This window comes from Echeneis naucrates, chromosome 12 (assembly GCF_900963305.1).
Source record: "Echeneis naucrates chromosome 12, fEcheNa1.1, whole genome shotgun sequence".
Lineage (NCBI taxonomy): Eukaryota > Metazoa > Chordata > Actinopteri > Carangiformes > Echeneidae > Echeneis > Echeneis naucrates.
Genome location: NC_042522.1, coordinates 16,082,974 through 16,107,921, shown reverse-complemented (window position 1 = coordinate 16,107,921; position 24,948 = coordinate 16,082,974). Strand labels below are relative to the sequence as shown.

The window sequence follows — 24,948 nt, the reverse complement described above, 5'->3', positions numbered from 1 at the left end:
TTTGTTTACTCGAAAAAGATTAAGTTTTTTTTGTTGTAAGTATTTCAATCTAAATCCCGTTTCATCTGCCAGCTCGTTTTTTTTTTGCTTTGCATCTTCACTCCACTGAAGCCAGAATGGGCTTTCCACATAACCAGGCTTTCGCAATTAATTTGGGTTCTGTTAAAGCTCGACAATTCCCGGTTGGAGCCACAGTATGTTCTTCAGCAGGAAACAGTGCTTGAGGCATGAGGTGTGATTGTAAATGAGGTTACAGTGGTTTCGTCATGCAAAAACCTTTTTCTTTATAGTTTTAACTTGAATGATTCCACTTGTTGCAATGCTGGAAGCAGCTTCATTTTAAATCCTGTCACACAGCCCTCTTCTCCTTTACTGATGAAATGGGACAACTTGAACACTAAATTATTATGTTTATAGTGACAATGGTTATGTTTTTAAGGGCCCAGCTTCTTAGTAAACATTTGAAAAGTAACACATTGGGCACAGCTTTTGTGCAGCAGATGATAATAACTGGTGATTTACTATAGAATATGTCGAGCACAGATGCTGTGCAGTCTTAGAGAAAAGCGGGCATGTTGTTATATTTTTAGTTGTTTTGACACAGCTGTGCAATCAGTCGGAAAAGTTGCTGCAAGAATCAGAAATACACTTAACACCAAGTTTAAAGTCTACTGCTGTTTTAACACCGCATCACAGTGACAAATGTAAAGCATTTATCTTGCATACGTTTAAGTGATTTCAAGAGGAGGCTTTGAGATGCAGAACAAAATGCCTGTGCAGTTATTTGTGCTGGGCTTTTTCTGAACCTGAGATCTCGTACATATTTATGAGTTATCTGACATTTATTTTTCCCCTTGTTATGAGGCCGTTTAATCTGCACAGCACACTTAGAGCACTCTCACATTCCCAGCTCCTGTGCGATAGCTTGCTATCAAAGCAAGCAAACAGCAATTTTCTGGAGGACATCTTGTTCTTATTCTACTTTTCTGACAGTACATGCAACATGGCAGGGTTTGCGGAGAAAAGAGGAGGATATTTTTTTGGCGGGGGAGACGAAGGGGGCACAAATATGTTTAGTTTCCTTTCCTGAACTCATTGGAAGACATGCTGTGAATTGGGAAGAGAGGCACAGCAGGGGGCGTGTCTGCAACCATCTTTGAAGTTAAGGATTCTCACTTGTGCTGGCTGCTCGGACCGTGTCAGGCTGTATTATGTTTTTGTAGATCTATGAGCTGAATTTTAAATCAGCTAAATTGACACAGTTGTGTTTTTTGAGGGAGGAATGAAAAAGGTACATGGCTCTTTATTCAGAAAATCTATTGTCTGCTCCTCCCTGGGAACAGCATTACATTGCACTCGTCCTCACCTCTCCCCGTAGTGCAGAAAGCATGTACGCTCACTGTCTACATGTGAATAATCAACTGGCGAGGATACTGAGTTTTGGCTGGAACGTGGCATATTAGCAACATTTAACAAAATGCGATGTATGTGGCCATCAAAAGCATGTTTAAGATCTACTTTAAAGGGCCTCTTGGGGACATTACATGCTAAAAAATTCTGAGCTATTTTAATAACCCAGCTGATGAGCTCAGGCCGTGACCCAACTCTGGATCCAGTGCTACAGGTTAAGGATGCACTTCAAAAAGGAGGCTAACAATTTGTTTTTCCTCAAATGTCAACCTGACCTCAAGCTCCGTCCCAGCATGCTACAGGAGACAGAGAATCATGAAGCTACTGACGTTAGCTTAGCTCCACATAGTTAAATAATTCATTCTTACCAGTGACTCTGATTGAAAATTATATTAGCTAATAAAGCAAGAGTTATGTCCATCGCTTCCATTTGGCTAACAGGCCAGACTCCACCGCTTCAGACACAACAACACACACAAAGACAAATGTTTTGTGTGTGTGTGTGTGTGCAGAAAGAAAGACCTGTATTCGAACGTGACTGATGAGGAGTTGGACCGTGTTGTCAGTGATGTCCACAGAAGACATCCAAACTCTGGCTACAAGCTAATGCGTGTTCCAGGTAATAATACGGCCACGATGTATAATGAAGAATGAGCCGATTGTTATGGAGAAATAATCCAGGTAGGATGAGGATTATACATCGTGGCCATTTTCCCACCTGGAACAGGCAGATAACAGGTATGTGTTACAAAAAACAATTACAGTTAAAAACAATGAATGAGTAACGTTAGACTAGCGAGTAAAGAGAGCATGTAGTGGAGTAAAAAGTACAATATTTGTCCTTCAAATGTAGTGAAGTGAAAGTAAAAGTATCTCCCAAAAATAATACTCAAGTAAAGTACAGATACTGAAAAACGTCCTTCGTTACTGTCCACCTATGTCACCACCTAAGATCTCGTCTGATGAAAATTTATTTTCAGCTTTTACATACTCACCCACCTTGAGCGCTGAAAATGCAGTGACACCGTTGGTGTTTACGATGGGGAGATAAAACTGCGCTCATTAAAGATGAAAGGTGAAATATACAGATGCAGGATGTCACCGATTAAAGGCAGAGGATCAAGGGAGGCGAGCTCTTAAATAAGTTAGAACGGAGTGAAGTGCTCCTCTCATTTGCCCCCCGTTTCTCCTCAAACCTCCACCTAACACCAAAGTGTGTGTGATATTCTGAGACAAACACATTTGTTTTGGAGTTGTTTGGTTGAATTCATGGTTTTTCTGCCTTTTTAACACCTTGGCTGAGAACTGCGAAGTGACAAATCTGGTATTAAAACATGAAAAAGACCAACACACCATTTCTGTTGTGAAATTGTTTATTTTCTAATGAACTATTCGTATTTTACGTAACCTTTACCATGTGCCACGACAACCCAGCTTAAAAGATGACGTTGAAAATCTTTTCTATGCATGCTAAATGTCGGAGGGATGCTGCTGTCTGAGTCCAGGGGGGACAACTTGACCCATCCGGTATACACTGCCATAACCAGACAACAGTAATGAGCCATCTTCATCTGCATTCACTGTGGATGACTGCTGCTGATGGCTTGAATTTATCTCCTGCTTTGAACTGCTCTCGCTGCACCAAATCAAGGGAAACATCAACTCTGATATTCAGCAATATATTAGTTCAAAGAGTAACTGTTTGATATTGTTTCAGAAATTACATATATGACGAATCACCTGATGCTGGCTATTTTATTTTTTACCGTTTCAGGAATAATGCTGCCATTTCCACTCCTAATATGGATGTTTGAATAAAATTATTACTTCAAGGACTCTGCGGTATTTTCTGTCACCATACTCTCAGAACAATTTTGATTTCATTTTTAAATGGCAATGACACTTATCTCGGCTGTGATGCTAAATTGAGTGAAAATTACTTCATTGCAGAAACTTTGAGCTGCCTTTATCCGCATGACGGATATCCACAAATGTTCTTCTCAAAACTGGAATATTGGTCCAAACTTGTAATTGTCTTTTTTTTTTTTTTTCCTTTCTCTCAAATTACTAAACTTACAATCTTGTTTGAGCCTTAAACAGCAGCAGGTCTGTGTCTTTATTTGACAACAGGAGAGAAATCATATTTTCTGGATGTGCAAAATAAATAAATAAAAATATTATTTGCTAGTTGTAGTTAGTAATCACTGGGTGAACCAAACCAAAATCTGGTGAAACATTTCATTGTACTTACAGTAGGTGTATTTGTGCTAATGCACATTTTGGGAAATACTTATTTTTTTCTTGCCAGTTAGAATCTGTCAAGAAACACAAATTTTTGTTGGTTAAATTAAAGAAGCCTTTCCTAAATGGAGGCGATTATTGCTTACCAGGAAATTTTGCTGTGGGTGTGTTTGCCAGACAAGAGGTTATTTACACCCTCCCAGCAGCGAATCGAAGCAAGCTACAGCGAATCGACAGGCCAGGGCTAGCTGGTTAGCATGCTAAATTCAGGAGAAGAAGTCATACGTCATTGTTGGCTTTCCCCACCTTGTCTCCTGACTTGATTCTAAACCGTCTCCTGGCTGTATCTTTGCGCTCTTTAAGAAATTTGGTCCACTTTAGTGTCCAGCACAGTATTTCGCCAGCCAGAGGTTACCATTTTGAACCAAAAAGAGATGACACAAGATGAGTGCTAATAGATGTACACTCACACGCTAATGCAAAATTTCACAAACAAAGCATGATTTTCCAAGAACCGAACATTTATTTTATTCCTTTTATGTTCATTGTGCTCATTGAACCACCAACCACAATTTGAAGCCTCTTATCAGCTGTGAGTTGCTCCTCCAACTTTTGACAGTGTCCTTCAAAAATGACATTGTGGTACGTAAAATGACCCTTTAAGTATAGTTTATTGTGTACCGTCTATTGTGTAATGGCCTTATATACTCCAAATATGGTTATAATTAAAAGCAAGCAGTCATTGATGTGTAACTGGTCTAATTCCCTGATCACTCATTCAGTATTTGTATGAAAAATGCATCTCCGACATAATTTAGGCACCTCAGTCTTTCAAGTCTCGTCATTAATATATTTGCGAAACACTGATCGTTGCTTTGTTTTCCCTTTTTGGAGAGAGTGCAACCAACCATGAGCGCCGGGACAAGGGACGTTTCAGCATTTGATAGAAACAGACACAGAAACATGGACAGACTACAAAAACAGAGAGGTAGTCACTGTAAGAATCGTGAACACAGGTTGTGTGCTGTTGAAGCCTGACCTGAACCCTGCTGAGGCCGAGAGGGCTGATTGTTAATTAAGCCAGGATGATGAAAAAGAGCTCAAGTGTAAATGAATGTGTCAGTATGGAAGAGCACTCAGACACACCTTTTACACCCACAAAAGAAAAATCAGCATTATTTTAAACATGACAGCGCACTCCAGCAGTTCGCAATGGCTGGGTATTATTCATGATGAAATTAAAGTTTGATGTGTTGTTGGTGAAAAGACAGTTTGAGGGGGAGGGATAAGGGAAAAAACAAAGCAAAACAAAAAAAATTTAAAGGAGGAGCAACACAAGGCATAAATCACTGGAGACGGGGTAGAGATCTGTGATAGTTGGTGAAAATATATGTGCAGTTGTGGCAAATTGTACCTTTCAGCAGAAGAGGGGAAGATGGAAGATTATCACTGAGCTTTTTTGACTGAGCAAAAGGCCGGCATCCTTTTTATTAATAAAATCCTTCAGTGCCTTTCTGATGTTCGCCTGTCCTAACAATGACTGAATCCCTGTCATCCACATGATCTAGCCCTTACCTGTACCTGTGGCCTGGGGGCAGGACTGAGGCAGGTTTAAAGTAATGTCCGTGAGACTGTCCCTCTCCTCCCTGATCTCCTGTATGTCCTGCTCAATGAGGACCAGCTGGCTCTGCTGCTCCTCGGCAGCTGCTCGCAGCTTCTGGATCTTAGAGTCCAGCGCCGGGCTGTCGATGCTCCCACGAAGCATGCTCAGACGACGCGCTGTGTCGTTCAAGATCCGGTCGAAGCGTTCCAGTGGCACGTTCCCATCTGGTTGGCCCGTACATGAGAGAAAAGACAGGAGCTTCAACAGTTTCTGTTTTAGTAGCAGCCTGACATCAGTGATTCAAACAGCTAATTATAGTGATTTGGTCATTATAAGTGATGTCTGATGTGAACATACTGGCTGCAAAGTACAGATAGCCAAGAAATACATTAAGTGAATGTTATTAATTACTCAGATTTACCCAGAAGAAATTTCTGCTGGGCCCCACGAACAAGTTATTCTTGCTTTATCAAGGGGATGAAAATCTGGGAAATATTTCCATGTTCAATGAGGCATTAAAAAGCTCGGACCTCTTCAGTGATCTGACATTTAAGGTTTAATGAAGATTTATGAGTTTTTATCGACACAAGACTTAAAATAGTAGCCATAGTGAAAATCACAACTTACCAATCTTACTGATTAGGTCGGTTAGCGTGACAGAATATGCCTCTAATTGGAGTTTGGCTGCTTCCATGTCTTCCTTTATACTGGCGAGGGACACTTCAGGCTGGGAATAAAAAGACAGAGTCTGGAAACCGTCTTTTAAGCTCCGCACAGGAAGGACAGATCAATATTCATAGATTCTGCCTTTCAGACATTTATATAGCTGTACCTCTGAGGGAATCTGGGAGTTTGCTGCATCAGTTAGCATCTCATGTTCAGCCAGCTGTTGCAGGGCCGAGTCTAGATGGGAACTGAGGTGAGCAGATGCGGTCCTGGTGTGTTTGGCCTGGGTCAGAATGGCCTTGGATTCCTGCAAAAAAAAAAAATGATGGAAAGAGAGAAGGCAACCAACCATTAGATACGATATGTAATATATGCAGGCTACTTACTGAACAAGAGTTAGAGTTAACTTTGATGCAAGCAGCTCTCAGAAGCTGCACGTTCACACAGTATTTTAAAGTAAATGCCAATATACTGATGTTTAGCAGATACGTTTATTGTCTTTGTTTAGCATGGCAGTAAAATAACATTTGCATGAAACAGAAAGTATTCTAATATCATTCATTCAAAAGTCTTGGCTATACAATGAATTACTGGACAAGCTTGACCTTACGATGGCCCTGTATGAAAAGCTATCATCCTGTCATCCCCAGAGAAGCATAGATGAATGAAATGTTATGAAATCCAAAGCAATTCAATTTCATTTCATAAGTGGGAATTTGACCTACAAGTGGTGTGACATGAAAATATGATCAAAGCCATTAAGATTCATCTTTTAGGGAACATAAATGTCTCTATAAAATTTCATGGCAAACCCATCAAAAATCTGTCAAAAAAAGAGGAACCTTACACAGACACCCTAATGGTGGGAAAGTTGGTCGATCATTAAACTCATTAGGATTCCTTCTCAGGGAACCATTAATGTTCAAAATAAATTGCCATCCCATTGCAAGTGATATGATATTCATTGAGATATTACTGACTGACTGATGAAGTGACACTGCCATCCTTAAAATTAAACACGCCATACCTTTGCTAATGCTTGAGCTGTTTGCTCCACCTCCTTGGTGATGTTGCTGGAGAGGCTGGAGTTCTCCAGAGCGGGCTTTAGCATCTGGTCAATCTGGGACACTCGTTTCCTGACATCAGCTAGGACCTTTTCCTCCAGGGGTCTCTCCTTCTTCAGTGCAGCCTTGGTCTGGGCCTGTCGGCGGGGCCACTCCCTCACCATGTCTTCAGTTGAGATTGGGAAGAAATCAGGTTGGGCAAATACAGATAGATTCTGGGTTTTATTGAATTTAAACTAAATAGTACATAATATCAAGATTAGCTTATTCTGGTCTGAATGTATGTTCTATTGATTCAGTGAAAGTCTGTGCAGAAACAACTCCTTCAGATTCTCTTAATAAACAGCCAACATTTCATTCATGAAGCCTACAGTGTAAATTTCTCAACATGCGACTCCATTTAACTTTCCTAAAGCTGCTGCTGCTTTTAATAGACTACAAAACATCCCTATGGTGATGATATATTTATTTAATATAATGATACTTGAGTGTGCAGTCCTACGTGTTTTCAGTCACAGTATTTGACATCTCCATTTGAGAAGAATAATTTAGTTGGACATTGAACAACAACAGTAATAGCTAGGCAGGCAGTGAAGGGAGTAAAAATGATAAACAAGCTAAATGTGAACTCACTTCCTACTTCTCTGTGGAGGGTAATGGCCTCTGATTCCACCTCTTTTCCTGCCACCACAGCTGACAAAGCCAGCACTTTAGCTCCCTGAGCTTGAGCTTGGAGCTGTGGAGGGGTACGGATAGAATAAATATCTTTAATTCAGTGAATATAGAAGGAGGGGCAGCGAAAGGTCAACTGAAATTCTGCAGTCATGCCATTAACTGTAGAATAAACGGACACATCTATACTACCTTCAGAAAGCCCATACCGTCATGATATTACGATGATTAGTTTACCACATTTACCATCTTAGCATGCTAGCAATATCTGAAAAGTAGAGAACATGGAATCTTGTGTAACATGGCCTGAAAATCTGTCCAAGACATAACACTAAACTTGAATTAGCACCTAACAGTTGTAGCCCATCAAGCAACTGGAAGCATGGACACAATCCCACCATCTGTTTCTGAGTCACAGCATTGAAAAATGCGTGTTTTCACAACATCGTGGTATTAAAGCGAAGTTCACCTTTGACTGAGTCATCCCCTCATCGTTTTATCCTCAGGCTCGTCATCATCGCTGTGTGAATCCATGAATCAAGGTCATGAGCTTGTTTTATGAGATTACAGTAACCTTGACCTTTTACCTCTGATTAAAATAATAATTCCTCTGACTATCAACCTGCTGGGCTCAGCAGTGCTTTGGCTGTAAAAGTTAGTGGATGGTGTCAGAGGATAGTCAATGTCAGTAGGACTCTTCTTCTTGGGAACATGAATGTGTCAAAGCAATCAATCCAATAATAAAGTATTTTACGTAATCATCACATAAAATTGTGAGTCACCTCACTGATGCCATCCAGCATGTCCAGGCTTTTGTTGACTGTTCGTGTTACAGGCTCCATCCCATGTCTGATTTTGCTGATGTGCTCATCCATGGTCTGAGTTCCCTGGTCCAGCTCTTTTGTCTTTTCCAGCAGGTCATCGACCCTCTAAACAGGAAGCAAGAATACAAAATTTCAATTGCTTCAGTATTCTTCCTTCATCGGTTTTTGCCAAAAAAGGCCTCTATGCTGCCTTTTGAGGGAGCACTTCAGCCTGTTTCTGTGTCATTTTACAGTGTGTTGTCTGCCCAGAGATACTGCAGTGGTTAATCGCCCTCCTCTGGAACAACATGCACCCCCATGAGCAGCAGACCCTGCCAGAATCATTTCCTGCCGTGCCAACTCTGTGTCCCCCTCTGAAGGCACGCTTTCCAAATGTTAAATCAAGGAAAAAATGAAGTTGAGTTAACAGCCTACTCTTCACATATGAGATCTGCTTGTATCTCTGCACGAGCATAGCTGAATGACCTGAAGTGGTTTCTTCTTTATATAACACGTAGCTATCACTCTTTTTGGCCTGAATGACTCACTCATTGCCCCACGACGTGACATAATTAATGCTTCACGTTCCGCTCGCACCCTGCTGCTGCTGTCCAAACTGACCTCTGTTGTACGGTCTGGTAGGTGTGTTTGGTTGAGCTGCGTTTGGTCGGGCTCCGGTGATGAGCTGGCATCTGTCAGAGCCAACTGACGTAAGGATGATGTGATGTCACCCAGGGTGAGCTTTAAACTGGCAGCTTCCTCCTCCAGAGCCAGCTGTTTGGCCACAGTATCAATCACCTGTGCCGTCAGATTCTCCTTCTCCTCCTGCATTTGTGCAATTCTGAGAAGGGGAAAAAAAAAAAAAAAAAAAAAGGCGATGAAATATAATGCAACACCCACTTCTCTTTTTTTCTAACTGTAATAAATGTGTTTTCTCAGTGTTAAGGTGATGACATAACGCTAAGCTGCAGACTCACAAGGTTCACGTGCATTTTGCATTATTTGGCACATTAATTTCCATATCTTGGATCAGAACACTCTGAAACAGGCTTCTCGTGCATCTCAATAACTCATAGCAGGTGACAGGAGCAGTGCAGTAGATGTTATGGTTCCAATCTTAACATCTCCACAGCTGCAATGGCATCCGCTCTGTTTTACTTCAACAGAGCAGACCCCGCCCCCCATGCTACCACTTCTTCGTTTCTGGGTCGTGGGGGGTGCTGGAGCCAATTCCAGCTCACACTGGGCGAGGGGCGGTGTCGCCCTAGACAGGTCACCAGTCCATCACAGGGCCAACACACAGAGACAGACAGAGACCAACAACCACTCACACTCAGACCTACCAACTTAGAGTCACCAGTTATCCCAAACATGATGTGTTTGGGCGGTGGGAAGAAACCGGAGTGTCCGGGGTAATCCCACGCAGGCACAGGGAAAACACGCAGTATCTGCGCAGAAAGGCCCCAGGCCGGGAACCGAGCCAACAACCTCTTTAGGGTCACAGTACTAACCACTATGCCGCCGCGCTGCCCAAAATAATTCATTTGAAGCATAATTATTTTAACGTGTTGGTACAATACTGGGACGCTGCAATGTTTTGCTTTGAAGTACTTTTTTGTGCTTGAAATTTGGCTTCTGCAAAAAGGGCGCATGAATACAAAACAGGTCGTATGTGAGTGCCTTTCAGAACAGCCCATATGGTAGAAGTCTGGTTGAGTAAAGGCAACCTGTTTACAGTTCAGTAAGGAGTGCTGATGTGGTCCAAAGGAACCGAGCTGACGAGATGGGATCGACTTAGTTTGCTACCATGTTCGGACAAATCTTAGAGGTGCCGCTCTCATTTGAGGCCTTGTGATCGGGACCTATTGGTTGCAACTTTTTCAATACCATTGTCAGTTTTTCCTGATCTTTTTAAATGTATGTGTCAATTTTATGGCGGCGATCTGTACATAAAGTGCTCAGTTCACATATGTGACAAAGACACACACATGCACGCATACACAGCTGCACAGCAACACTCCGAAGATTAACAGAACTGTACTGAACCGAGCTGACAACTGGTGGAGGGGGGGGTAATCAATTTTGAGTTTTTCGCTTCTTGCTCTCATCATGGCCACCGGGGGGCTTTTTGCATCATTCAGTCTAGCATTCAGGATAATCCTCACAGCAATCACACGCTAGGAGATGCAGCGAGCGTGCGGCAAATCCAAGAGAGCAATAGGCTTACAGTGGAGAGAAGCTGTCCCCCTGTGGCTAAATGTCTTACTCCTAAACTCCGATGTACTTTAAGAGGCTGCTGTGAAGAAGAGGACCTTCAGCTGTAATATGGTGGATAGGTGCACTTTGTCACAAATATACTGAAAAAGCACAATAATCCAGGGAGTCATGCAGCTTGTTGGGATTTTGCAATAAAGGATGCTTTATGAGAATGGAAAACATTCTTTCTGCTTGTGCTTGTCTGAGTGGGCGTATGTTTGGGTTTGTGTGTGTTTTTTTTTTTGTGCTCACTGCTCCGTTAGGCTCCTGATGTACTCCTCAGTGGAGTTGTCCTGCAGTAGATCCATCAGGAGACTGAAGGTCTGCTTTGAAGCTCTTACTGCCCTGCTGGCTACAGCCTCAATGTGGTCTGCTGCTTCCATGTGACTAGAGGGATAGAGGGGAGGGGGGGGAGACAAAGTGAAAGGGGGGAGGAAGACTGGAGAAAGTGAGCAACATAACACACCATTACAACCGCCTAAGGAGAGATGAACTGGATGTCAGCATCGATGACTTCCCCTCGCTGGCTCTCCAGTCTAGATTTCTGTAACTACCCCATAATAACGCTGCATACTCCATGCAGCTGAGGGCATCGATTCACAGTTAACCACAATGTACGTGAAGAGCTACAGTAAGCGGAGGGAAGCCAGGAGAGCTCAGGTCCCGCAGAGCACTACAGTAATCTTTGCTTAAAATCGACAATTGGCCCGACTTACCTTTTCATTAGGACCTTCGAGTTGTTCACCAGAGTGTTCCATTTGTTGGGTCCTGACATCGTCTCGAAAGGAATGATCTATGAAAATAGCAGAGACAGAAAGAATACCTCAGAAGTAAAAAGAATAAAGGTCTTCAAGTTGTTTTTACGTGTGAAATTAAATCATGTGAATTAAAGTGCCCATCTAATAATTTAGGGATTTTTCACACTACATCTGGCTTGTTTTTTTGATTTTTTTGTTTTTGACCCAGCTCTGTTTGTTCAGAGAATTTTGGATTAATGTGAAAGCTGTTAAACAAATCTGAATACACAAAGCCAAAAAAGCAGTCACGGATCTGTCTCGCTGCGCAGGTCTAGCTTTTGTAAACCAACACTAAAAACTCACCTAACGCACCTCTGCTTAAATATGTGTAATCAAAATGTGTTCAAAGCAGCGGTAGACGGTAATACCCTCCCTCTAAATAAATCCCCTGAAGTTTTGTCCTGATAAATGTAATGTGTACACCAATGGAATGCAGAATCCATCCTCGAGTGACATTTAATTTGAGAAAATGCAAATAAAAAATGGGAAAACCAAATCAGCAATTGACACAGTAGCATTTTTTCTCCATTTTGGGTGACTGCTCTTTTTATTAATATGGAATTAAATTGCTGCTGCTTCAGGCTTACCCAAGTGATAAGGGCTACAGAGGTATTTCTGCAGGCGCACACACAGAGACACACAATCAGAAATAGAGAGCTATATACTGGCAAAAACAAGTTCTCTCATCTTCCCAGAACCTAAATAACATGGCAGCCGTATCCATAATAGATTCCTGTGAGCGTTGAGGAGAGACAGCGAAAAAAGCCTCATGGTGAGTGAAGAACAAGTTGTTAATTTTAGCGTCCATCAAACGTTGGTTTGAGTTTGCCACTCAGCAGGAGGGGGAAGGCGGTGTGACGGTGGGTAAGAAATATTGTTGTGCTTTGGGGGATCTTTGTCAATCTAGACGAAAGAGGCCCAGTAGTAAAGTGCAGCTTCCCGTAATAAAGACAAGAAATCATTTGGATTACTTACAAAATCAATGTGCTTTTGGAAAGGGAGGAGTGGGACTATCCTGAGGACACAATGCAGTTAAATATCTGCTGACTAACTAAAGAATTAACTCAAAATTGAGGATGTGCTCGGTTTTATTTGCCTACCACATTGTCCAGGTCCAGTGTTGCCTGCTTTAACTGCTTCTGAGATGCCCTGATGATGAGCACAGTGTCTGCCAAGGTTTGACACAGACCCCTGCTCTCTTCGTCCTTCCCCCTCTCCTTCGCCTCATCCTCCGTCATGCTGATGCTGCAGTTCGAAGTAGACGTAATGCCGTGCAGCTGAGCTAGGAGTGTGCCGGTGTAAGCTTCCAGCAGGGAAAATTGTTTTATGAAGGCCTCTCGTGCCTCTGAAAGAACAAAGAGCACAAAGCAAATAAAACCATATTAAGACCTTCACGGATTATTTCACAGAGAATATTATTCTTCCAACTTTTTCCTGCAGTTCAATGCTTGTCTCTCTGGTACGCCATGAAATCGGGCCCTTATCCTTCCTATCTGCTAGCAGCTAGGAAAAAACAAACAAAAAACAAAAAAGCCCCAAAACACAGCCAAGTGGAATTCTGTCCAGATGTTTATGCTTTTGTCGCAGTATCATGATAACACAGTCTCACTTTGTTTTGTGAGGTGTTTTCAGTCAACATAGCCATTTTGGAGCTGAGTACAATTAGTACAATATGTCTGGATATTTTTTTTTTTCGCTTTGTTTACATGCATCTACTATTCCTACATCTTTTTTTCCTATAAAAACAGACACAACAAATAGGTGCCTGTTGTATTGCGTTTGAGCTCTGTCACTCCCACGTACTCATTAAATCATTCTCAGGCCACCCAGTGTCTTAAAAAGCATGGCCGATAACTACGGGTGTGTATGTGTATCAGTATGTGGGTGGTGGGAGGGGTGTTATCATGATTCCAGCTATAATCATAATAAACCGAGGATTAGAGATGTGCTGCCTGTCATATAAATAGGGATTAAGTTGGTCACACAGCGCCTTGTTCTATATTGTTATGATTTGTCTCCATTTGGCCTGTGCAGCTGAGCCTGTAAGTCCTTTCCCTTCCTAAGATAATGACGATACATCAGCATTGTGTTAAAGTAATTGGGAGAGGTTTGTATTGTTGCCTGCTTCCTGATTTAATCGCTTTGTTGTGCCGTATCCGTAACAGCGTCACACCGAGGAGACACAGACAGAGCAATAGCCCCATTCTGCACCAAGCCGGGGGGGGGGCGATTTCACAACAAATTTCTTAGCCATGCTCGCCGGTCCTGTATGTACTGATATGGCATGTTGTCGTCTTGCAGCCAAAATGTGACACTGGAGTTACAATGGGACATAAAAGAGCTCCGTGTTTCACCGAGCGGAGGCTGCCAAGTGTCTCCTTGGATGCCATGACCACATAGGAAACATTAACAAGAGTGACAGGCCAAGTAGAATTATTTTGACTTCTGGCGGCTTTTACCTTGGAATGCCAGAAAATCCTCCAGAGCATTGGGCAGAGTATCCTCCCTCTGGTGCTCATGCTCATAAAGCCTGGCCATGTGATACTTCAGCAGGTGGTGCTGCTTCCCAAATCTACCTCGGCAATCAAAGTGAGCCAGGAGCTTCTCCAAATCCTGCAGGCGAGTCCTCAGCTTTTCTGCCTGTAATAGCAGCAAGATTTATCACTGACGGTGTCAATGAGAATACAGATTTATTTTATTTTTTCCGCAATACCGAAAGAAACAACAACAAATAGCAGACACACACACACACAAAAAAACTTTACCCATATCTGTATTTATTTATTCAGACACAGGGATTGAGATAGGACGCTGATTCTTGGTACACCATAAAATCAAAATGTAGTATTTCAACAAAAGCAATGAATAAATGAATATAAACACCAGGATAAGGATAGAATATCTTCTCTTGGTTTTCATATCCACAGCCACTCACTCTGATCTTTGCATAGCATGAGGCCAGGGAAGGCATTTCAGGAGATAACTCGATTAGACTTCTTAGAGAACGGAGGTCGAGATCTCAAAATGGAATCAAGGTGCTGTTATTCACATCACTTTGTTGACCCAAGCACTTAAATGGTTGAGACTTGCAAAAAGCACCCGTAATCTCACTGTGATCAAATTTTTCTCTCTCAAAACCTGAGACATGCTGCACATGTTTATCATGAGCCTTTTCTATTTCCAAGAATACCTGCGATTACCGTCCTCACCTCTCATCAACGTGTTAATGACCTCACCTCCTCAGTCCAATTATTCTAACCCAAGGCTCAACAGATGACTTATAAAAATACACAGTCTCTCTTCTTGAAAAAGCATTGTGTATCTTTTTCATTATTTTACACCATTCTTTATTTGCTGCTTTCCGATTCCTTTTTAATATCTTTCTTGATCATCGATCACACATCTCTACCTTCTTCAACTTTCTCCTGTTTGCTGCTTGTTAGCCTTTTTTTCCTTTCTGTGCCTAAGCCAGAGGAAAATGTGAGCAGCAAGATAGAGAGAGTGGGAGAGGCAGAGAGGCAGAGCTTGGGGGAGACTGAGGACAGTGAGAGTAATTGCCGGTGTTCAGAGCAGACAAGGCTCGGGATGTTCACTGAATTGCTAACACTGTGAAAATCACAGCTTGCATTCGCACAGCTACAAGCTGGTCCAGAGAGATCACACAGCCATTTCACCTGGAACAAGAATATATATGGAGAAAAAGATAGAACACGGTATTGGATTGGCCTCAGAAGGCGAATCCTGGGACGAAGCACGTTAGCATACGGAAGTGGGCTGCAACAAATCTAAAGGGACAGAAAGAAGTTGCACAGGAGATCATTAGGGCAAATGTCTCTTTCTGTTTCGCTGCACAGCCACTCTTTACTTGCAATCTACAAATACAAAAGAGCCATATGGCTGTCACAAGGGTCTGCAAAGGCAGGATGTGCTGGGGGAATGTACTATTTCAAGTACAAATTGCACCTCATAATAGTGGGAGCCAAGACACCGTCCATAAGTCACCGAGGTTTGCAAAACAATTTCATGTGCAACATAATGTGCAGCAAAAGCCTGTTAATAACCCTAAAGAGGAACACAGAGAGTGACTGAGAAAGAGGATAAAAACTCAAAACATGGGAGCCAGGGGAATCAGCACATTTAATAAAAATGTACTCACAGTGTACTCAATATTTTTACTCACTTAAATGTGATATTTTGCACATTTCACTGGGATTTAAAGCGCACTATGTTATGCTTCTGCACATTAAGATGCAAGAAGTAAAAGATTGGTGCTAAAAGTATTTGTGAATTGTTGATCAACTCTTGACTTTCAATTTCTACTTTTTAATATTTATCAGCTTTACAGGCATTATGAAGAATATCAACGATAAAACATTATTTTCAGCCCTTGCCCTATGATATATAATAACGAAGCCCACCACACAATGGCTACCTAGCAACAAGCCAAATATTGTTTCTTGGGGAACAACAGAAAGACTTGGAAAAAATGTAATGCTACCAAAAGAGGAGTAAGGTCACAATTTCATAACGTGGCCTCTAACAAATTCTTCAAATTATCTTTGCAGCTGTCCTCAGGTGGAGCCCAAAAATGAATATCAAATATAAATGTCAATATTGAAATTCTTGGTTTTGGCCCTTTACACAAACACACATTAAAAACTACCAGCCATAAACTCACCTGCTTCATGACAAGCCCAAAGCAGACTGGGCATTCCTCACATTGGTGTGTGGCTCTGTTGTGGAAATAGTTCAGCTGACATTTGTCACATTTGTAACCAACGAAGCCCTGGCGACAGTGGCAGGTCCCGTTACCGTGACACTGCATGGAAACCGAGCCCATGGGGTCACAGTTACAGGCTGGTTTCAGCGAAAGAGCGGTGGGATGGCATCGCCAGGGGAAAGGAGAAGCGTGACGGGGGAAGAGATGAACATTAAAATTTAAAAACGCATCAATATGCGATGTGTATTAGAGAATTACAGAATGGTGTATTGTGCAGTTGTGATGCCTGAAGTAAAATGCTGTACCTCTGCAACCTTGTGAAGAGAAACCAAAGAAGCCCACGCGGCAAGTATCACACAGCCTCCCCTCCACTCCTGCACGGCACACACACTGCCCGGTGACAGGATGGCACATAAAGGATGACGAGCCAATGGGATTACACTCGCACCTAAGGCGGACAGGAAAACAACGTCTCAATAATAGATTCAGTTTGTGAACTCAGTCAGCGTCTCCATTCTTGAAATGCAGTGGAGACATGCATACCTTTCACATCCTACACCTGGCTGGAGGTTAAAGAAGCCAACTTCGCAATAACTGCAATCTCGTCCGGTCACGTGACTGAGGCACTGGCAATTTCCTGTCTGAGGGTGGCATTCATTCACTTGCCCAGACGTTCCAGCAGCACTGCAGCTGCAGGCTATGCACAACAACAACAACAACAACAAAAGCCTCATAATTAATATCTTCTTAGTCCTGAGGATTCATTCATTCTTCAGGTGAGTTGGGAGGGAATGGTAGTCAGCGCCACGGAGACTCTTGGCCTTTCTTTCTCACATCGTTCGCCACAGGACAACCTGGGGCTCACAAGTGGAGCTGAATTATTACAAGAAAATCAGAGGTTGAACACATTACTGGCATTACTCCGTGGGCTTTATTTAAGTTTCCTCCAGGCGTGCCTTCTCCCAACCCTGTTGATTCCCATCTTCCTTTTCTTCCCTCATCAGAACCTTTCTGCCTCACAACCATTTGTACGACCCATTCTCAGCTTTTGCCTTTCATCCCAAAGAAGAGCTAAACTTGTTGAATCTGAACCGCCGAGTCTATTTGAAGGCTTTGCTATCTGTGTTCAGCTGAACCCAGGGCCGTATTCAGTGGATTTTTATCCCCAATAGTCTTACTACACTGATATACTATAACTTGACTCTACCATTTTAGAAAACAGATCAATTTGAATCTAATCTAATCTAATCTAATATGAGTTTTCAATAAGAAAAGAGAAATTACGATGCTGAAAATACTCCTTCCTGATCATGATATCCAGATGAATACAGAATTATTATTAATGCCAAAAGATAACTTTCCTGGTGCAGGATTTCTCCTTCACTGTGTGTACACTGGAGGTTTCAAATTCAGACATCACACTAAGAACTTAATTGGCTTTTAAACTGGTGACAAAATCCTGCGAATATGAAGACTGCACACCTAAACCATGGAAACCATTCTTTTTTCTCTCTCTCCGTTCTGATGAGGTTTGGAAGTACAGCATATTTCACATTGTTTATTGTCTCTCAATCAATTAATTATGAATGAACTGAGCAATGATCCATCCAGGTTTGTTCCTCAGTTACTCACGCTTGCACTTCTGGACAGCTGTCTGGTTTTGGGCATCGCCGTAGAAACCCCGCTGGCATCTTTGGCAGTGGTCGCCCTCCGTGTGTCCCAGGCATTTTAAGCATCGACCTGTGACATGGTCACAAATTCCCAGCGCATTGTAATCCACGTTGCCGTTGCAGTCGCATGTCACACATGGTCGAGCTGACCCAGATTGTCCCATTGGGTCACCATAGTAACCGTCTTCACACGTCTGACAACGCATCCCTGCACAAGGGAAGAAATTGTAGCAGATCAGTCTTGTGTTGCCTCGTAGTCTGTTATAATTGTATTAAAAGCTCCTATCGGGTGTGTTAGGATTGGAGCCACAGTCTTTTCAGCTTCTTGTAGGTCTTTCCTCATGTCTTTCTTTCTTTCTTTGACATGGAGATCATTATTGACAGTGTGGTGCCAATTTAATTTTTTTTTTTAAATGCCAGCAGCCCATCGCACCTGTCTGTCCGGGGGGGCAGTCGGTACAGACCACCTGTCCTGTCCCTCCAATCTGGACGCAGCTGGTGCGGCCCGGGCAGGGGCACGGTCGACAATCACTGGGTGTGCCAATCAAAGCGTTGCCGTAGTAACCGTCCATGCAGCGGTCACAGGTCATCCCGTAGGTGAAGTCTGAGCACTCACACACACCTGAAACGAGAGAGCAGGCTTCACACACACACACACACAGGTGTTTTTTTTTTTTTTTTAATACGTCACTGTTTCTCTGTTATCCACCCTTCGACTTTGACACAAACGGACTGCAGTGAGAGGAGAGCAGTGTTTGCCTCATCTCCAGTAGAGTGCGCTGTGCCTCTGACCATCACTGCGGCCCAACCCGACAAGAAAACATCCCCCCGCAGCCCACCATGGATAGCAGAAGACAACTAAATTCACCCCGACTATAATTGCTTTGGGAAACACAGCAACCCAAATACAGTCTGAAAGACCTTCAAAAAGTAAAGCAATTCCCCCACCAAGTGGGAGAGATTACCAATTCTGTGATGTCCTCAAAAAGAAACCGTTATTTTTGAAAGCCTAAGAAAAACAACCGGCAGGATTCGTTCATGTGCAACACGTTGTTGATGTGCACATACATATACTGAATCCCTGATGAATTCCGATGCTCAGTCCTCAGCGTGCCATATTTCAAATCCGCAGAGCTACATAACATAACATGATAATCAGAGAAAATACCCACAGCAGCGAAGAAACTGTCATGATGTCTAAGTGGGTAGCATGACTGTAAAAACAGCAGAAAGATTTGGATTGAAACGAGCCTGTCTCCTGCTGCGGTTCACAAGGTGAAGTGACAGGCCCTGCACACTCCCCGAAACCTCCTCTGTGCTACAGCTACCTCTGAAATGAAACTGTAAGAATGTGACATAATATAATGTGACATTGTAATTTAATAACTGACTGACTGAAGCCTACAGAGCACCACTAGGTGTTAACATTCAGGCACAAAAGAGGGGAGGAAAAAAGGCGCAACTCTGCTGCTCAGACTCTTACAAAGTTAAATTCATCATAATATCACAACGAGCAGATATTCATTAAATTTTAATCACCATTTATGCATTTCAATCTGTGACACAATAATAGCTGCTGTTCTGTGGTGTGTAACTGCAAGACGATATTAAGAATTCCTGTTGAGCTGCATGATGTTTTCCGCTTTTTGTATTCACAGAGTGACTCCATATCAGACAGCTTACACTAATTTGAATCTATATTGGGTTTTTTTTTTTTTTTTTTCATTTCAAAGTTTCCTAAATGATTTCAGCATCCATTAGTAACATTAACTGTGCAGAATTTCTGGAAAACACCAATAAGAGCTTGACCCGCAGCAAATAATCTATGGGCATGTAATTTAACAGTCCTCATTTAAATGTAACCATCACTCTCTTATAGCCTATGTGGTGTTTCGATGAGAAACTGTGCATTTTTTAAACTAACGAACGCCACAGGAAAAGAATAAATAAAAAAAAAATTACTACATATTATGGGGTCACCCACAACCAACGTCCCCAATCACTAAATAAAACCCTGTTAACCTGTAAGTCAAGCATATGAGATAGAATAACAGCTGCAAATATAAATTGATCACATGGCCATTAGGGGAACAATTATCTTGTTGCCTGATGAAGTATAGACTTCTGTGTAAAAATCATTAGTTGTTTGTCAAGCGGAGGTGAATAATACATGACTATGGAGCACTGTATGGGTATTTGGTAATAATGATTATTCTTAGCATAAAGAAGTGAATCTTTCTTGAATTTCATAAGGCATTACAATGACACTGATGGTGTGCAGTGTCAATCCCCAATGAGCCGTAGTAAATTTAATGGTAGCAGAAATGTGCTGACTTTACTGAGTGTGAAGATGACTGAGCGTGATATGAGGCAGTAGAGCCACTGAGGGCCTCCTTGACACTATTATCATTCCATCGGCTCTTCGGAAAAGCTAACGGCATGCATCACAAACCCGTCGCCCGGATTGCAGGGCCGCTGGCGCACATGGTATTGCTCATCGGCATGCTAATCATCATTACTTCATAAAACCCGCTCGGAATAATTTTATCAATGAATCAATGACTGTTCATTCAGCCTTAATGAATTGGGATTTCTTTGCGGCTCCCGCCGGAGTTGCACACTTTGGATCCTTTGACAAATCCACACAATCCCACTATTCTACACTTCCCCTCCGTACTCCTCCCACCCCCCCGCCAGCTCTGCACTTCAGCTCCCTGCTCTTTGTTTGAACCCTGCTTGTCTGCTCAGTGACGGCAAAGCAGCATTTCTTTATGGGGAAAGAGTCAGGATCTATCATACACACATCACTATCTGCATCTTTTTACTGGGGCTCATTCTACCTGTATCCCATCCCTCCACTGAGCTCCTCATTGTACTTTCCCCGCAGAATACACACATTCACCACTAATGCACTTCATTAAGGTAGCCACTTGTGGAAGATAGGAATACATTAGAATAAATCACCTTGTGATAGCCACAGTGGCACGAACAGATGCTATACAAAGAATGAAAGGCTGCCGCTTTTGCAGTCCATATATTTCCACATTTCTCTTATCCAATGTGTTAACGCTGCATCATTCAGTGAATGTCTCAACCAAGTGCGAAGAGTGCCTCATCCAAAGATAGTCCATAGCATTGGTTTCAGAAGCCTGTACTGTAACAGCTTTAAAACCAGACACAGATAGAAAAGCAGACAAGATCTAAGAAGAAATGAGTTTTCAAATAAGAATGTTTTTGTTTAGGAAAGAGATCAGTTGCACGCCTCTCCTGTTATTACATTCTTGCCCTCAAACTCCACATTTATTTACTGATCAAATTGAGTTTCAAAAGATCACCATGTGTCATTCTGCACCATCTTGGGGGGTCTTCCTGAAGAATGGAGACAACGAGTGGGATCATTGATGATGTGAAAGCCCAGAAATATATACGTAAAATAAAAAGACCCTCGAGTTCAGAGCAACAAGTGGCTGAAACAAATACGTGACTGTATCCGCTAATTTCTTCTTTGAAAATGCATTTTACAATGAAGATGTGATTCCAAAAACATGAGCTTTTCAAGACCTTCAAATTTTGAAAAAGGTTTTTCTCTTTAGTCCGCTGGAACATTAAAAAGCTTGAAGCCAAGGAACTCTATTTACTAATGCATGTGAACACCCTGTTTTAATGACGGAGAGAAGGAAACAAGACAGAAAGCGAGACAGAGGGAATTTTGTCTGCAGCTCGGAGGCCTCAAGGGTAGGAGCTGGGGTAAATCTGCTGCAGGACTGTTTGATGGGGATGTTACTCTCTAATTTAACACAGATACACTGCCAGCGCCGGCTGCTGCAGATGTGCCTTGTCATTGGGGTCGGAAGGAGTGGAGGAGCACAGAGGAGAGAGGGAGGACGTTGAAAGGAAAAGAGGGCAGTATATTGTGCACACCCCCATACATAATGTGCACAATACGGATGACTGGGGAAATATGTTTTGTCACACACTGACTGTGGAAAATAAATGCATCAATTCCTGTTTTGTGTACAGAGGCTCTCAGTCAAATTGTTATGGCCAAGACCCCGGGGTATCAGGGATGGGAACTCTTGCCACAGCGGCTGTAGCTCATGAAGTCTTGCAAAAGTCCCGGGTCACTAAAACGGTATAGAGGAGCTATATAAACTAGCTACTGTGTATTTTACTCTGAGCAAATGTCAATGCACTCGAGAAACTGATGCAGCATCCTGCTGAATCGATTGTTTGCGTTTCAATATTTTACGCCTTTATCCAATTCATTTTACAACGAGAGCCTGACTTTGTCTAGAATTTCAATTTTGCATTTGGGACAGTGGAGATGGCATTCGGCGGATTCTTTTCCATTTTTTTCCTTTCCACGGTAGAATTTGGTGGAAAATGGTGGAGCTTGACTTTCTGTCCACAGAAAGCCAATGTCACATTATAACGTATATATAGAAATATCTTTTATTGGATGGACGCAAAACTTTGTTTAGACATTCAAAGATCCAAGATGATGCATTCTAATGCTCGTTTCTCTCTTCGCTGTTTGCATGGGGAACAAATTCTAATGATTTTGATGGGGTGTCTGTGTAATTATCTGATGTTTCTTGGTAAAATTTGGACATTGGTGTTCATGGATGAACTTGGTGATTCACTTTTCTTATACCGACATTGTCTCATCAGAATGAAAGTTTTATCCAAAGTTTTTAAAATAATAATAATAATAAAAAAAAAAAAAAGCTAGGAAACGTTTTAGCCTGTACTTTTTGTGTGTAGCATACTTTGTGGGTCAGGGTTAAAAAATTAGCATGCTAACGTAGTTACTTCAAATGTGAACACTGCTATTGTTTGACCTGCCGACGATTAGCTTGTTGTAACTGCCACTGCAAGCGTAGACTTTTTAAAATCATTGTTGCAGCTACTGTAAATAGGTTAAAATGATCAGAATTCAGCCTTTTCATTAAGATAAAATACTGTAGAGACTCTCTGTCTCTGTCTCAATGCCCCCATTATCATCTATGATAAGCACTGCTACGTAATGCAATGGGCTATAATTACCGTACACAATAGTGGGCTAATTTGGCACAGAGCTGTAATGTAATATTTTTTGATTTGAAAAGCTGCACACAATCACATGCAAGACAGACGCTTCCTGTTTTAGTGGACCAAACCAAGGAAAACATCTGATTCATTTCATCCTCACTTTATCTATGACACATTATTAATGAGTAAACGCACATTAATTAAGTTAAAAGCGCTTTAAATGCACATCCCAGATCCAAGCAGTTTGTATGCCTCGGATCCACATTCACAGGCAGACTGCAGTGAGGCCGTTCATTCGATATATAGATGAGCTAAACCACGTCTTTTAACTTTGGACCTGATCTTAACCCTGCAGCTATAAAGAAGGCCATCTGTAGAGTTGGATTCTTCTGACTGCATGTACCTGCCTGCTGCATGTGCAGCTTCTCCACACGTCTCAGAATAAATAAGCTCTTTCTATTCTGTTTCATAACAGCATATGCTTGTTTCTCTCTTTGACATTTGTGTGGGGCCAAATTTTTGAATAATGTACAGCGGTTTTGCATAGCTAAATGTCACGCCCACTGCAGTCTGGTGGAGGAGTTCGAGAAACGGGGGCTTTTTTTGGTCTTGGTCTGTGAAGGGGAACGGACCACCAGGGGCTCCTGCAGCAAAATAAACTGAAGTCAGCCTAATAAAGGCCATCACCCAGAGTACCTGTCTCATTGCATCAATTAGAGTGCAGATGAAGAAATGACCGAACATGCTGCTCATTAGAAAACTCATTAAAATGTGGGGTAAAAGATGGAGGATACTGCGAGCCGGTGTTTACCAACAAAGGGCCGCTTTAGAATGAGACAGAGGAAGTCAGGCCGTGCATTTCCCAAATGCCTGTTTAAATGCCATCTTCAGCTCTCTAAGGTCATTAGCTAGAAAAATCTATGGGAGAAAGTTGAGGCAGACAAACTGATGGGGAGTGAAGCTGACTCTTGCGTTGGCTTACTCAACCTCCTAATCTCTCTGGTGGGTTGTATTTGTTGCAGGCTAAGCCCTGAGATGTCTGGCCTGTATCGGCGTGATGGTATATGAGGAGCGACAGTGAGGAGGGAAGGAAAGTGAGAAAGAGCAAAAAAAAAAAAAAGACTAGCTAGAATGAATATTACCATGTAATTTCTCTCGCTGATGCTATTCAGTATGCTTTACTTATCTCCTCTGAACCAACGCATTTATTTCTCACAAAAATAAACACAAAGATGAACAATGTACCACGTGCCACTCTGTCAGTGATCGCTAATTTGAAAAGGTTTCAACCTTTCCCTGGCTGAAATCAGTTCAGACAGGAATAATTCAGCTCAGCCAACCTGGTGCAATGAATGAAAATGAGTTTTCCTCGTCCAAGAAAGACAGAAAAACAAACAAACCCTAAACTGTGTAGTTTGGACGTTCTCCCTGTGTCTGCGTGCGTTTCCTCCCACCATCCAAAGACGTCATGTTTGGGTTAATTGGCAACTCTAAATTGTCTGATAGGTCTGAGTGTGAGCGGTTGTTGGTCTCTGTCTGTCTTTGTGTTTTGGCCCTGTGATTGAATGAATGAATGAATGAATAAATAAATAAAACAGAAGAGACACTCCTACCAATTGAAGAAGAGTAAGAGTTTGCAGTCAGGTTACCTTTTCTGTCAAATATTAGGACAGCAGTCCTGTAGGCGATATGCTAATGCTAGCACATGCTTAAAATGACAGTTATAACCTGTATTGTTGTTATAAGGTCCAACTTGTGTACCACTCTCATTGAGCACTGATCACATCTCTTCAAGACACACTGCTAGCATGGCTCCAAAGGAATGGTCAAACCCAGAGGCCAAGATATCCTGACACCTTGCATAGAATACCACTAAGTTATAGTCTTGCAACTGCACTGTGTTTTCAGCAGCCTTATCTTTCCAACTCCATTCCCAGAATTTGAAAATCATCCCCCTCAACACCTTCACTTGAATAATTTTTCTCAGACTTGGGACCCTTGCCTCTAGATTCACA

The 24,948-nt window shown here is 42.1% G+C and overlaps 1 protein-coding gene across 2 annotated transcripts in view; it reads right to left on the bottom strand.

The window, feature by feature from the left end:
• Positions 1-4,198: 4,198 nt before the first annotated feature.
• Positions 4,199-24,948, bottom strand: part of lamc3 (laminin, gamma 3) — an 83,687-nt gene continuing 62,937 nt past the window's right edge. Inside the window, exons 13-28 of one of the 2 annotated variants that reach the window (XM_029515521.1) lie at positions 18,336-18,524; positions 17,865-18,110; positions 16,776-16,929; positions 16,538-16,680; positions 16,191-16,369; positions 13,972-14,152; positions 12,613-12,857; positions 11,432-11,508; positions 10,968-11,102; positions 9,081-9,300; positions 8,439-8,585; positions 7,618-7,720; positions 6,948-7,150; positions 6,087-6,227; positions 5,882-5,981; positions 4,199-5,478 (exon numbers count right to left, since the gene is read on the bottom strand). In XM_029515521.1, the coding sequence (XP_029371381.1) occupies positions 5,216-5,478; positions 5,882-5,981; positions 6,087-6,227; positions 6,948-7,150; positions 7,618-7,720; positions 8,439-8,585; positions 9,081-9,300; positions 10,968-11,102; positions 11,432-11,508; positions 12,613-12,857; positions 13,972-14,152; positions 16,191-16,369; positions 16,538-16,680; positions 16,776-16,929; positions 17,865-18,110; positions 18,336-18,524 (2,726 nt within the window). In that variant the 3' untranslated portion in view covers positions 4,199-5,215. The remainder of the gene's footprint in view (positions 5,479-5,881; positions 5,982-6,086; positions 6,228-6,947; positions 7,151-7,617; positions 7,721-8,438; positions 8,586-9,080; positions 9,301-10,967; positions 11,103-11,431; positions 11,509-12,612; positions 12,858-13,971; positions 14,153-16,190; positions 16,370-16,537; positions 16,681-16,775; positions 16,930-17,864; positions 18,111-18,335; positions 18,525-24,948) is intronic. The other variant, XM_029515522.1, reaches the window with a different exon arrangement.